This window comes from Falco biarmicus, chromosome 6, assembly GCF_023638135.1.
Source record: "Falco biarmicus isolate bFalBia1 chromosome 6, bFalBia1.pri, whole genome shotgun sequence".
In the NCBI taxonomy this organism is placed as follows: Eukaryota; Metazoa; Chordata; class Aves; order Falconiformes; family Falconidae; genus Falco; species Falco biarmicus.
This window is the reverse complement of record NC_079293.1, coordinates 45,522,403-45,538,291: the sequence shown is the minus strand read 5'-3', so window position 1 is coordinate 45,538,291 and position 15,889 is coordinate 45,522,403. Positions and strand designations below refer to the sequence as shown.

Below are 15,889 nucleotides of genomic sequence, written 5' to 3'. Positions count from 1 at the left end.
CAACCAAAAAAACCAAGCAGCAATAAGATGTCTGGAAATAATTAAGAAAGTTCACATAAACATTTATCCATGTAAGTAGCAGTGGTATTTTAAACATGATAAATTAAACACTTCTTAATTCTGTCTCAGTCATACCAGTGAAACATTTCTACTTACTAGTAAACTAAGTAAACAGAGGGCTGCATATGATCAAAGACTACGGAAGTTTATCTGATCAGTCAGTGCTAGAGCAGCCACTGGCAACGCCTGACAATTCTTTTCAGTAAATGTTATCATACCATTCTTTGAAAGTAAGAGTATTTATAAAGCAACAAAACCTCTCAAAGTTCTAACTTCCAGCACTAATGATTTAGTATCGGTAGAAGACACTAGTATCATGTTTTGTCTTTAGTAGAACATTTTTCATCAAGATGTAAGAATAGGTCTCTAAGAGAAGATTTATTTTTATCCATGATTTCACCCTTTTTTTTTTAACATCTAAAAACTCATTTCAGAAGATCGATTAAAAACAAAGTATCCAGATTAAATCAAATTTTGTTTTACTAAACATTGTATCTGTCAAAGCAGTTTTATACAAACTGGTTGAAAAACTTCATAAGCTCTTATCACAACAGAATACTATGACAACTAATTTAAAAATGAAGACTCAGCATTATCTCACAATTTTAATTAGCTTTTTAATATATATTTTATTGTATTTTCTTTCTTCGCCAATATCACCAGTAATCCGTTAAGTAACTGAGATTGTGTTACTACAATCTAGAAAAGTGTTTTAAGTTGTTGGTAGTTATTGAGCTTTTTTTTCCCTCATGCTAGTGTTTATAAAACACAGAGCATCATGAAAACCAACACACTGCAGCAAGCTTCACTGAAACTGCCTGTTGCACCTCAAAAGCTACAGAGCTCATTTTCACAGACAAGAAGTCTTATCTGCTTTTCAGATTCCTCACACCTGGGTCATATCCTGAGGCATTAGGTTAGGGAGGGAGGGAGGGAAGGTCAATGTTTTCTGGAAACAGAAATAATGTAGAGAAGTTAGACTATTTCCAAAGGCGAAGCGTGCAAGTTGAAGCACAGCGTGCCAGAGGAGGCCCTGCCATGCCTTTACCCGCTACCCTGGGAACCCTGAAATTGCATATCCCACGAGGCTGGCACTCACCATGCCACCCATGGGAGCAGCTCCCTTAGGATCTCACAATTTAAGGCTGTATGTGTATGTCTACATGCACACATTTCTACATATGTATATACATGTGTATATTGTACGTGTGAGAGAACATATAAACAGTCACACAACCTTATATCCACAGTTTCTTAGTGATCCAGACAATCATTTTTCATGTGTCTTCTGTGTATATAAGAAATTTCAAGTCACAGGAATCTTGTACTAATTCCCTCAAAATGTACAACAAAGCATACGTGGAAAAGATTTTTAGTTGTGCTATCCCTAAACACTCTAGTCAAACTTGGTATCTGAAAGCTTTCCAGTTTTAGCTTTCCATATTATATGTGTCTGCTTGATTAGACAGACATAGGAAGCTACTCAAAAACAAAAAAACCCAAAACTTGAAGGTACTGAATAAGATCCTCAGGGCGGTTTCTAGATCCCCGCTTAACTGAAAAGAATGTTTCTGGAATGTTTTTTACTTGTCACTTCTGGTGAAACGAAACCATGTTTACAGAAACAAAAAGACACTGAAGGCTTCATGAGTCTTCCAAAATTAAATGAGACAAGCAGCTCCCTGCTTCCCTCTCCTGTACCTAGACAGGAACAACCCTGTGTTCAGTTTCAACCTTCTAGTTTGGGGGATGGAGTTAGCAGGAAAATTATTGTAAAGTGGTACCTGGGACATCCTGACCTCAATGACTGTTGTCTTTTCAGTGTCTAACACATGCACATGCTAGCTCTCAGTCCTCCCCCATGCCTTTTCACAGGCATCAATCTCTCGTTGCCAGCATAAGGAGGAGAATCAACCCTTGTTTGATGGCCACATGATGCTGTCAGTGACTCCACCATTAATGATGCTCTGCAGGATTCCTTTCCACTCCCTCCCCTTCCTTCCCCCAGATCCCTGATCCCAGCCCATCTATGGCTCTATGCTATCACAAGTCCTACCCTCTCTAACTCCTGATGTAAAGCTAAAGCAAGCCTTACAACTCACTTACTTGAAGTTGCTTATGTGACAAACTAAAACGCAATACGAGAAAATAAAGTTCTTTCATAGACAGAGTGAGTTTTCCCCAGATTTGATATGAAAGTTCTGTATCATCCCTATGTCTCGCTTAATTTACCAGAACTCCTCCCAGAGGCTGGAGAGCTGAAATGCAGCAGTATCTGCCACTGTTCCACAGGCAGAAGAGAAATTCAATATATAATATATATCATCAGCATAACTTTAACACATTTAGGCTTCATCAATACCTAGGAGAGCCGCAGATGTGATCACATACGCTATTTTTAGGGAAGCAACCAGCAAGGAACAAATGACAATTTCTTCCACATCCTAATTCACGGCACAAGTGTAGACGTTAATTTTAACTGGACGTCATTATAGCGCCTTTAGCCTCAAAATGTATTTGTAAGGGAGGCACACAACATGTGAATCAGAGCGAGCTCAGTCTTTGAAAGACTAGCTGTAACTGCTTCTCCTCCGTTGTCGAGAGTTCTCATAATAACGTGTCAAGCTTTACAGTAACTTTAAAAAAGAAATTAATAGAAACTCCTTTTGCAGTTAAGCATAGCTTAATACCCTTTACATGGAAAGAAATTTCTTTGCTGTTATTGATGTGCTTTTTGAAATTATTATTGCAACATGTTCCTTTATGCTTTTCAAATGTCAAAACTGAGGTTCAATGCAATGAAAATATTTTAAACTTTTTGAGATGTGTATCTTTAGGTTTAGAGAGAAAGCAGTATAAATCAGCCTGAGCCACAAGCTTTATTCAAACTAAAATACACATTTGAATTAATACAGCCCCTGTGTGGGGACAGCAATGATCTAGAAAGCAAGCGTATGTAAGAGCTACTACAAGTTTGCCATGAAACTGTGGAAACATCTCACAACCTTCATTTAAAATAGCAAATTTTTATAAAATATTTTAATGAAACATTCAGCAGTGATTCTGAGGAAGGACTTTAATTAGCAGGATTACAATTGTTTTTAAAGAACAAATTTTCTCTGAAACCAAGTACCAAACTTTCTGAAATGGGAATTTAAAGTTAATAGACCTTGCAAAGAAAAATATGGTCTGATTTTCAGGAAGACTGAGCATTTCAAGATCCCACTGATTTTAGTGGAAATCATGCATATTCAATTCCTCCTTGTGTCAATCATCCCATATCTCAAATGTCAGTTTTGGTTCTATGAGACTCAAGTATCCCATATGAAAAACTGGCCTTGGTCAACAAGATTCTCTTTATCAAAAGGGGAGAAAATATCTTCTCTAAAGCTGAAATCCTAGCAGCCCACTGGTCTTCCCCCCTCATTACATATTTTAGTACTATCATTGATAATGGGCCAGGGAGGTACAGAAAGGTTAGACAAAAACAAGTTAAAAGTTCCTGCTATTTAGATAAATATGCACACATAAAACTCAGTTAGCTTTCCCTTAAGTTTAAGGCCAGTAAGGGAAACTCGCTTTTTGACTTGAAAAATTAGTCAAAAAAATAAAAGAAAACTACTAACCTTCACTCCTGGGGACAGGTTCTGTACCACCTGGTGTTTTATCTGGCATCTCTGCAGACACCGGCTTAGTAAAACCTAATGGACACAAAACAAAGAAAGCATTCTCCATCAAAACCAGTATGTTTAATAGGACACTCTCCTGCCCCATGACCCCTGTGAAGGATGGATTTTCAGCTTTCATGATTTCCGTGTTTGTATGTAAGATACGTAAACAAGCAAAACTCCCTAGAGATTAACTGCAACACTGCTCAGTAGACTGTCACCTGGACGTACTGCCAAACTGGCAGGCAGAAAAGGACCCTCTAATAAATCGCAGCAGTAGACTAAAAGCAGTTTGGATATCCCCCCCGCCCCCCAGTGAATTTCTAGTGAGAGGCCCATGAAGTGGGACAGAAGAACCGCCTACACTCCTGCACTGTTGCAGTTAATGAAAGAGTGGTCATGCAGAGGGTCACGTCAGCCTACATTAAACAAAATCCGTTAACTTTAAAGCTTTACTACATTGTAGAGCACCAACATTTCTTCCTTCCCAGCAAGGCACAGTGAAGAAAAGGCTTCTCAGAAAGGCAGTAAGCCCACCTCCTCTTACAGCAGTGTTATGAACCCTCTGTGGTATTGGCCAGTGGTCAACATGTGGCCAACTCACACTGACTGGGATTTTGTATCCTCCTTCTTTGCACCTATGAGTATTTTCCCATCATCAGCTGGGCTGATACTTCATTTTACATAATGCAAGGCTCAAGATCAGATAGGATGCATCAAGAAAAGACAATTAAAAAAGAGCAGGATTCTCTGCCTGAAGGAGACTGTGCACCAAGTGGGGCAGGGACTTCACCTCTGCTGACAATCCACGTAGCACAGTGCTGTGTACAGCACTATACACAGTGCACAGCGTTGGAAGTATTAGCTGTGCAGCCTTCAATCCTAGTGAAGTCACTGAATTGTCTTGGTTCTAATGATGCTGAGGCAACAGAGCTGATTCGGCATGCAGACTTCAGATGATCATCAGATCTGGAGTTATGGGAGACCTCCCTGGCTCACCCTGCAGCAGAACAGAGACTGAACACAAAATAAATGGCTCCCTCACCTTAAATTCCTCTCAAATTCATAAAATCCATAAAATCTTGTCAAATTCATATGGCTTGTTTTGAATCCTATTACCAGACCCAGAATGAAAACATTTCAGCCTTAACATCCAATAAAGGGCTTGGTTTTACATTAAAACCAAACTATACAAAACACGTAGGATTTCTTAAGCAGTTTAAGTCACAGAAAGTATTTCAGGTATGCTATCTGGGGCGAGTATATTTGACATATTTAATTCACGTATATGTAACAGGCTTAGAAATGTTATACAGATCTGAGGCTACAATCCATTAGCACATCCTAGGGTACAAACTAATTCTTATTTAGTTGATGGAAACTCTTGTACATATGATTTGCTACATCAGCCTATTCATCTCCAGTACTCGGGATAAAAATCAGCCATGTCTTAGGAATCACTTTGTCCTTAACATAGACATTTCATCTGTGCAATGTTATGCACACTAGAGATTTGATACTAGCCAAAAATCTTCTCTCAACTCCCTAAAATTAATAGTGATAACGCTTATCCACCTGAAGGTCTGTGCACATGAGTTCATAAACCACAGCTGTACTGTGTCACAAACTAAATAAATAAGTGTGCCCTCAAAAGAGGATTTAAACAACTATAAACATTTAATGGTCTCCAAAATCCTGTATAAATTTGCTGTAAACCAGAAGCCTACTCTCTAGAAGACATTTAAAAAAATAAATTTGTTCTTCAGACAGATTACTCAAATTTAATTATCCATACTTGTCATCGCAAAACAGTTGTCTAGAATACACACACCAACTAACTCTAAAACTTGGCAAGCTCCTGTCCAACCCTCTGCATTCAATGATGCACTACATATTGTCTATGATCATTGCAGCAGTTTATAAATGAAATTACTAGTAAATCATTGGATGTCTGGAAAGTTGTTAAGAACTAGTTAATCACACAGTGCCTTTGAACCAAGAAATCATATCAAGAAATACAATATTTACTTCTGTGATTAATTTCAGAATCCAAGAAAATGTTTTCTGTAAATTCTACGTTTTAGGTAAATCATTTTGTATCAGAAATTCAGGGAACTACATGTTTTAAAATAATAAAATATGGATATCCACAGATTTGGTTTCTGGTTTTGGTTGGTTGGAGTTGCACAGAAATTAAGTAAACTTCACCATGAAAATGTTCACTGTGTAATGTACTGACGCATTAATGGCATAAAATTGGTAGTCTCAGAAATACTGTTATTTTTTATTGACATTTTGTAGAACTGCTAAATACAAGCAAGGCCCCTCCTGCCCCAATTTTTATTTATGCAAGTCTAATTTTCCTCGTCTGAAGTAGGCCAACATTTCTTTCTACTTGACCTTCTAAAGAACTGATAAGCCTGCTTTTATGTCATTGAAACTCCGTATCAGAAATAATTACACTTAAAGTAAGACATCTACCCACAGTCACTTCTCTGGAATTTAACTGAGCACCTGTGCTCATCCCTCTCTATGGAGCATGACCTATCATCCCCAGCACAAACCCAAGCAGGACTCAAACTGGCATTGAACGACCTTGGCATTTTTAATAATGGAATGGTAAATTGAAAGCTGGATCATTCAATCATTGCACACAAACCAGGGTAGTTATTGAACAGGTTCAGACTTTCAACAACCACAAGAGCTCTCTGTTTCAAAAACTCATTTGGATAATCCAAGGCAATTTTAAAACTACTGTGCCACTAATAGTTTTGCACAGATTTACCAATTTAGCAGCTCTGCATTACAGTTCATGACAGCATGGCAGACAACATAGTTATAACAGGTTGAAGCAAGTCAGCCTCTGTGCCTAGAAAGTACATCTACAGAACACAGTCTAGAAACACTTGCACTCTGTTACGGTTTTCAGTAATGAATCAGTCTGTGAAATGTGTTGCTGTTTCCTAGCTTTTTCTAAATAGCACAGGAGGTCAATAGTACCAGGACAGTTCAATCAGATGGAAATGTGACAGGACCCACGTAGAGCCTTCAACATTTTCTTACAGCACTGTCAATTTCACAAATCACATCTGAAAAATTGAGGTCCAGTTGCACAGCACAGAATAGTATTTTAAGTGACTTCTTTAAAAAGCATGAAAAATCATCTATTTTAAAATCTAAAAAAGTATGCTTCCTCCCTTCTTTCTCATTAATGCAAACTGGTTCCACACTGTTGCTAGAAATTGCAGAAAATACTAAAAAACTTTTAAAAATTCCACATTTTTGGATAAAAAGGTCCATTTCACCACTCCTAGTCCTATCACCAAGTAATCAAGATTTTCTGTCATGTAACTGCAATAAATCTTGTAAGATTTATTTTGCTTTCCTTTTGTTCTCTGAGAGGTATAACAAAGCTAGCGGAAGGAGGAAAGACTTAAAGAAAAAAATTATAGAACTCCACTCTTGTTTTCTGTAACATATCAAGTTTTGAATTACTCAGAAAACAAAAGTTTATAAATAAGTAAATAAAGGAATGCTAAAGTTCCTAGTTTTAATCTAGGAAGGAAACCTCTGACAAATACTGTTCATCAGGCTAGTAAAGTAAGTATTTCTGTCTGCAGTACTGCCATAAGCCAAGCAAGACTCGCATAAAATCCAGCAGAGAAGCAGCATTTGGGGTGTAAGCTTGCTAGTAAGATGTAAAAGACAGTAATTCTTGCTCACTTTCTATACAAATGATCTCCACTTATCCAAACAATCTTGTTGCAGACTTTGGGTACTACTAATAATACTGTCAAGATCAAACATATACAGTACCTTATAAAAGGTCCTGTTAGACCCTTCCAAATACTCTTGCAACGTAAGTATTGATATAGCTTTAATGGTCTCTGCGTCTTTGCCTCAGCTATTCTAGCAGTCCATGGGGTACTTGGTATTTCTGAATTCACCACTCAAAGCTGCTACCTATTGCTTACACCTCTGAGCACTTTTTCACAGAACATCCCAGTAAGAGAACTTGAAATACATATGCCTTCATAATTTATGAATAAATACAGCCATACTGTTTACATTTCTTAATTAACCAAAATTCTTTAACAGTAACCAAAAACATTCAGATGTACGACCGTGCATTTTCACAGGCCATAATCAGCCAGGGCCACCCAAACAGGCATACTGGGAGGTCCTAGTTCAAGAAATTTGTTGTTCCTTCTGGTAGATTGGTTTGCCTTTAAAATCCTGAGATTCTAAAATTTGCAGATCAGCTTTAACATTATGAAAAAAAGTAAGATCTCAGTTCCTTTAAACAGAGAATCTAAAGCTGATAGCATGCTATAGCTGAATTCATTGGAAAACATTCAAACTTAGAGAATGTCGGTGACTAAAGACTACTTTAATATAAGCATGCTTAGGAAAAATATGGATTACCTGCATTTCAGACGCATATAGTCCTTATCTCTTAAATTAACTGTACTATGCTAAAAAAAAATTAAAGGTTTCCAATTATTCAAAATAGCTATTAATTGAAGTATCGCCATTTTCAATTTTAAAGTTTCATGGAAAAAATTTCATTGGAAAGACGACTTATGTTCCGGTTTTGTTCTCTCAGCAATTTATCATGGTACTCTAAAAAAGCATCAAGCAGCTTGAAAGAAACTATTGTTCATCATAGGACTGTTTGCAATTGTAACTATGGAGTCCAACTATGTATTTATGTTGAACAATGATCATCACTAACCAAAATCCTACCTGAATGTCCTCATGTGTGTCAAATCCCTGGCCCCTAGTCTACATCTGTTCCAAATAGCTGGAAGTGATCATATTCAAGGAAGCTGGTTGGATTTCTTCAAAAACTTTTCAAACTCAGTGCCTGCGACACTGCATTTCTTTCCCATCTTCCAGAGGCACAATGAGCATGAACATTAAGATTCCACTGAAGACACTTTATTCACAATCACCATAAATGTTCATTTAAAAATACTTTATTATATTTTTTTAATGCAGCCTTTTACAGATTAAACAGTCAATACTTTATGAATACAGCTCAATAAATGTAAAACAACTGAAGCCCTGAAGTTCCATTTTACACACTGTGCTATTAACAGTAAAGCCATTTACTGGTTTATTTTTAAACAGCATTTGGACGAGTTCTTCCTGCTGTAGTTAAAAAAAAAAAAATTAAGACTGGATGGGACAAAGAAGGATGTTAGTAGGGTTTTTTTGATGTGAACTATTTTGTAAACACAAGGAGACTTAGGTGCCCACACATAGCCTGGTCAGAGTGCTGTGCTTCTCAGGTGAATGGTACTGGATGCTGTGTTCCTGACTGCAGAACCACTCACAGGACGCCAAAGCCAGCACTCAGAAAGTCTCAAGTTGCAAGACAAACTCCAGACTCCAAGGAAGGCTATGGCAAAATTCCCACCCACATTAACACGACCAGAACTTGACATTTGGCTGTTAAATACTGCATGTATCTTTGTTAGGGAACAAGGACATCTGTCCTGGATTTAGGTTTTGCCATTTGTTTGCCTACAAAATCCCTTCTGGAGCAGATGCATTGCTGCTCTGAACCCCATGAGAACAGCTTTGATCTCAGGTCACATAAACCATAAAAGCAAGTTTATATGCTAACAGTAACACAATTCTTTCACATGAACCAAGAAGTGACATTGAAAGAAACTCTAAATAACATGGACAGAGAGAACAGAAGTTATGAGGACACAAACCACTACATGCCATCAAGCCTCATTGCTGCTCCTATTCACCACCACCCCTCAACCCTTCTAAAGTAACATAGCAGTACCTGTTTAAGATTAGAGTTTATTTCAAATTAATATTTATTCCTTCAAAACTGCACAGATTTCTAATGCTCCTTTCATTCCCTTCCAGCAGAGCTCTGGATGTAGGTACAAGTTACTGCTCCCCTTCTCCAACAGTCCTCTCCTTCAAAGTTCCACAAAAATCTCCCAGCCTTTTTTCCCTCTGCACATCAACACATACCGAAACATTCCAAGTTTGGGGGGTTTTGTTGGTGGGGTTTTTTGTCTGTTTGGGGGGTTTGGGTTTTTTTTTTAGTAAGCTGCTACACATTTTGGTGATTTTTCTCAACCAGGTCACCCTTGCACCTTCTTTTTTTCACAAAGGCCAGTAACAGTGACACTTAAGATGACTGCACCAGGAGGTGAACTGGTCCAGACAAGACCAACTGATCTATGTTGACAAGAAGGAGCAAAACCTCCTTCGCACATTGTTTGCCCCACTGATGAAAGCCATAGTAACATCACATTCTCTCCTGCCCCATTCTTCAAAACAGCATAAATCTACAGCATCCTCTGCCTAGTTTCTGGAGGTAATTGTCCATATTGCAACTGCAATCCAAAAAAACCTAATGCCCTCCTGCTAAGCAAAGACCCAATCACAGAATCCCTTTGTCACTTGCATTCTGTTTCACTGTAATTCACTCTGTTTGAATGTGAAAAACATCACAAATGTTCCATTATAAGGAATGAGCTGTCTGGCTCCTCTGTGGTTAAGTGCTATGCATACATCTTCTCCTTCTTCCAGCCTCGCCAATAGCTCTGAATCCATTCCCAGTGCTATCCCAAGGCTTTGGTCATGGTTTTCCAAACCCACTAAAAGATCAAGTTCAGCAGCTAATCACTGTGTTTCAGTCTGGGAGTCAAGACAGCATATTTTTTAGAGTAACACAGGATATGAGGTCTAGGAGGGAATGTGACATGCAGTCTTCTCCTTCAAACTTTGTATAGAATGAACTTCTTGAAAAGATGAGATGTACTAAACATTTGGTCAGCGTCCAACCATGCTGCAAGCCTCCTCACTTAACATGTGCTGCTACAATGCCAAGTGAAACAAAGAGGAAACCTACCCCACAGGGTCTTCTGGGAGGAGGAAGAGGGATCAACATCTTGACTGACACTCCCCAAATACCCTCGTGAAGCATAATTTCAAAGCCGAAGCACAAAGATGTTAGTTTTAATTGGTGAAATGCATTTACTTCTGATGCATTAGCTCTGTGTTGATCATGGCACTTTCTCATGCTTGGCGGAAGCAATAGCTTTCAAACTCAAAGTAATTTCACACGGCCAGCACTGAAATTACTAAGTATAATTAACCACTGTTATTTTTCTTCCTGTAAAAATGAACTGTTAATGAGTATCATTGAAAGTGTCCTATTTTATACATGCAACTTGGCAGGAGATCAGCCATACATTGCACATAATCACGCTGTACTACAGAAAGCTGACAGAAAACAAACCAATGCCTCCCCTGTAGTGGTAGGAAATCATGACAGCACTTGCCCACAATGATGCGTTTCTGAGGTACAAAGCCACTTGTTCCAGTAAAGCCCCTACAGGTAGCATCAGCTCAGCCTTATCATGCCACACAGCCTGCAACTTGTGGACAAAACCAAATGCTTGTAGCAGAAACTGCCTCTCCCTTCTGGTCATCATGCCAAACAAGTGTAATGAATCCTTCTAATTTTCAGATATCTGAATAGGCATGCTTACTGCTCAAGTTTGGAGATCGGTTTGAATAGCCTGACGGCTAAACCACTATATGCCACCATTTTGCTGATCTCAAAACTTCCTGTCATCAGAATAAACCACAGGGTTTTGCTAAAGCACTGGACATTTTTCAAATTAGACACACATATATTGCTTATCTCATGCCTTTGTACAGTGCAATTAATCTCATCAGCCCTTACAGGTCTTCACAAAAGTTTAAGAAAACCCACACAAATAAACAAACAAAAAAAAAAATCCATCAAAAGACCATGTTTCACTTACACACAGTAGGACTGTCACTTTGGACATTTTCTTTTGAATCTAAGCTTAAGAAAATAGACAGACTTGGATCAGGTGGCTCAGCACAGGACATGTCTGACATCCACTCTGATGAAAACCAAGGAAGAGCAGGATAAATAGGTCAGTCCCAAGACGATTAGGGACTTTGAGGTAAGTCCCAGCACAGACTGTATGAGTGCAGCAACAGCAAGTCATAACTGCCAAGGATAGCTATCGTATCACAAAATACTGCTGCCATTACTCAAAGAAATCTACTCAACAAGCAAGCAATGTATTCTACATGGACTATTTTCTAAGCAATTTAAGCAATAACAACTTTTAATGCATTACGATTGGTTATTCTGCAAAAAAACAACCAACAGTATAGGTTTCATTATTGAAATTTAAGACTAAGATTAAATGAACTACCATTACATTGTTTTCTGATTTCATTTTTTAGATAACACTAGTTCCACTGTTAAGTGCTAATTAGGGCCACATAAAGAAAACTGAATTTGAAACAAACCCATTTAAAAAGAAAAATGCCTCACCAGAGACAAGAGCACACAGTTCAACATTTTCTTTACTAGAAGAGTTTATTTGCAGTACCACTAAATTGTGACTCTTCAGTAATGCACATACCAAGTGCTGAAATAGCACAAAAAGGCACGTACACCAGCTACAGCATTAAAGAGACTAAAGGATTTTAGGGTACAAGTCTTCACATTGCAAGAACAGTCAAACCCATAGCCTAGACCGTGACAGTTGCCAGAACAGACTACATGACTTATTCCCTAACAAATTCTCCAATACTGTAAGAACGTACACAATTATTTTCTCATGTCACCTAAGGGAGTTACAGCTAAATACAGCCTCTAGCCATTAGTTCTACAGCTGCATTTCTTTCTGCCTTGCCCACCATTCACCTCTCCAACATACTCCAGGTGGGTGTCTTGACTTGTTAAAAAAATAAATGCTTTTCTTGCAACCTTTCTCATGAAAGCATGCACTGCAGATGCATTAGGTCTCAGTTTCCAATAGATTTAATTCTAGTGAGGTATATAGCAGAAACCTCACTAGTGGGACAAAAATTCTGGTTTAAACATTTTTTACAAAAAAACAAACCTTCCACACCTAGATATGAACCTGTGAAACTTCAACAACAACAAAAGTTGCTTTATAGTGCACATGGTTAAGGAAAGGAAACTGAAGAGGAAAATATTTCAGCAGTGTTGATCTCAGAATTACTCAAATTCCTTTTCAAAGCTCTGAACTTTGCTACAACTAGGGGAGATGCTGATTTGGCTAAAACAATTACACAGATGCACACACACACAAAGTGTCTCTCTTCAGTCTTTTCCACATTCAAGTCTCTGGTGCTCAGCAGCTGCAGCTTTAGATTCCTGATTAAGGGCCAGGGCTGCTGCTGCTGCATGCCCCTCTCGAACATTAAAAACCCCAACAACTATTAAAAAACAACAACCCCAAAAGGGCAATAACCCATCTAGCATCCTAGTAGTTGTTTTGTAATCCCGTTTCTCTGATAGACAGGAAAGAATAAAGAAAAAAAAACCAAAACCCTCCAGACTTGTGTCTGGGATATATAGTAAAGAGCCCCTGATACCTGCTTGGTATCTCCTCCAAATTGCTTTTCTGTTACAGATGTGTGGTAGCACTTAAAGAGCTACTTCTCTTTTTACTTGATGCCCGTGCTTAGGATATCTCTACACACTGTCTTGGAAAAAGACAACTTGTGCAAATTCATCATTTCACTACAGGATCAAGTAGTGGAGGAAATGAAACCAAAACAGGCTGCGAGGAAGCAAAGCTGTTGTTAAAGCACAAAGAACCCAATCACAGCAAACAAGACAAATAACATTGAAAACAAATTATAGTATGCAATGTCTTAAATGAATTTGAATTCAGTCCTATGTGTTGAATAAATACCACAGTGATGGATAACATACCAATGGATTCCATTATATCTGAAGAATTTTGTTACTATGGGAGAAACATACCATGTCTGCAAGGATTTTACCTTCTGACACTACCTTTTCACATTTCTATTTCTGTTATGGGAAACTTCTTGACACCCAGCTACAGTGCACTAACACCACCACACTTTATAGAAAAAGGGAAACCACCTTGCCATCCACTTAGTTAGGACGCCAGGCTGCGTATATTACATAGGGTAGTCCCTCCTGAAATCACACTATGATAATAACGAAGGTTTTTCTGGGGTTTGTTTTGTTTTAAATGAAGGCTCTATGGTCCTCTTACAGAGATACTCTTGATATTTTAAGGTCAGTAAAAAGGCTGATATCTATGGGATGAACAAAATTTGTATGTGTTTCAACTTTGTGTAGGGCCAGAGTCAAGGCATGGAGACAGAATGACATCTTCCTAGATTCACATAGCCAGTATGTAATGCAAACCTTGAAACCACATTCATGGACAGCTTGACAAAGAGATAAGGTGCATCCAAAAGCAAATACTCTAAGACAACAGAACAGCCCAATGCTTTTTAAGAGTATAAATACAGAAAGTCCATTGCAAAGTCAGCTGGTTTAGGGATATTTCTTCTCTCCACTTAAATACATGTTTCTGAAAGCTCCCTAAAAAGAGAAGAAAAAAGAAAAGAGAAACACAAAATGCTGCACTGCACCAAATCAAAATTGCAAGTTTTTTCTCTCATGTGCAAGTTTTTCAAAGCACTGCTATTTTTCTTCCAGTCTTGCTAACAACAGAGCAATTAGTATGCATCAACTCCAATTAGACTGTTTTAACTCTTCTATAAAACCTTGTAATATGTTTGTAATGTAACATATGTAATATGTTATTTTCAGGGAAATAACTTCAGACCTTGCTATAGAAAAAACCCACAGAACTTCCAGAAGATCATACTGATGAAAGACAAAATGTCAGTGCTGTCCAGAAGGTTCATTTACTTTGTTAAAAATTTTCCTAAACAATGTTAATTCCAAGTACACAAGAGAGAAAGATATTCTTCCCCTCGATTGTAAACTCTTTTGGAGAGCTGGGGAGGGGAAGGGAAGAAAAGATGCAAAGGAATGTTTGGTTTGGCACTGCTGAGGCTTGTTCATGAAGGGGAAGCCTACTTAAAACCAGGATAACGGATAATTATCACTTTACACATGAATCCTTCGCTACTTTTACGGTGATTATGTCACATTTTGCAAGGAAAGGAATGGGCACAGATTCACCATCAGGAGAAGGGCTTCTACAAACTTAATTTGTGTGTTTCCTTCAACTGTAATTGCCTGAGCACAGTATTACTGCTGAAATGAGAGGTTTAGACATAGCTTTACATTTATTAGACAAGTAATACTCAGTTAGCTTTCCCAGAAATTGTCGTTTGAACAGCTAGCCAAAGTACAGCCATGCATAACAACATTGCTCTGTGAAACACAATTTTTCCCCACAGACATCAGAAAAAAGCCCATGTAATTTTTGACTACAGTAAAGTGTGATTAATGAAAATTCCTGGGATTTTGTTTTCATCACAGAGTATATAACATTAGGCAACAACACAGCAAATAGCTGTATCAATGTCTCAATGTATCAATGGTCAAAGCTTTCTGCCTGGCTGCCCCCCAGGCCTGGCTCAGGCAGCTGACTGCCTGACCGCTTCACAGTCCTCCAGTTTTTCCTTCTCTCTGCTTTGAGGATACGTACATCTGTGTACACGTATATGTATTTATATACACACTGTACACACGGAAAAAAAGAGGAAATTAGACAAACTGACAGTGCTGTGCACGTTCACTTGCAGTTTGCCCAAATGAATGGCTTCATAACTCAGACAGGGATGTTTTCTGTAAATATGCTCCACTATTTATCAAGACACTCCAGAGTGCAATCGTTGAAGCGTGGCTTGCAAACAATGTATTTTCTAGAGCCAAAGTATGCAGTTACCTACGGAATGCTTTGGCTAGTTGTGATGGAGAAAGCAGGGCCCTCTTGCTGTACATTAGCTTTGAATAATGTGTCGCCAGTTCAGCAGAGTTCCGTGACTGCAAGCTTAGTTCTATTTGCTTTTGTGGCATTAAAATGCATGTGCATACTGCAGAGGATAGGGAAAATACATAGTATCAAATAACACTCCTGCTTAATCTCTAGCAAACCACGGGTTTTGTATATACACACATAAGTATAAATACATGCATATATATATTCACTACAAAGTATATAGAATATTTAATGATGACTAGAAAGGAAATTATTTCATCAACCTATGATCAACACAAGTAGAGAACCTGGGAGACTAAAACTGGTAAAAAAGAAACCACACACAGCAACAATCTCTAACCTGCCACAATTTCCAGAGGAAAGTCA

General features: G+C 38.2%; 1 protein-coding gene across 1 annotated transcript in view; it reads right to left on the bottom strand.

Moving 5' to 3' along the window:
• The window catches only part of PLEKHG1 (pleckstrin homology and RhoGEF domain containing G1), a 136,202-nt gene that overhangs the window by 93,398 nt on the left and 26,915 nt on the right, over positions 1-15,889 (bottom strand). The window contains exon 2 of the mRNA XM_056343794.1: positions 3,687-3,761. Within this exon, the coding sequence (XP_056199769.1) occupies positions 3,687-3,735 (49 nt within the window). The 5' untranslated portion in view covers positions 3,736-3,761. The remainder of the gene's footprint in view (positions 1-3,686; positions 3,762-15,889) is intronic.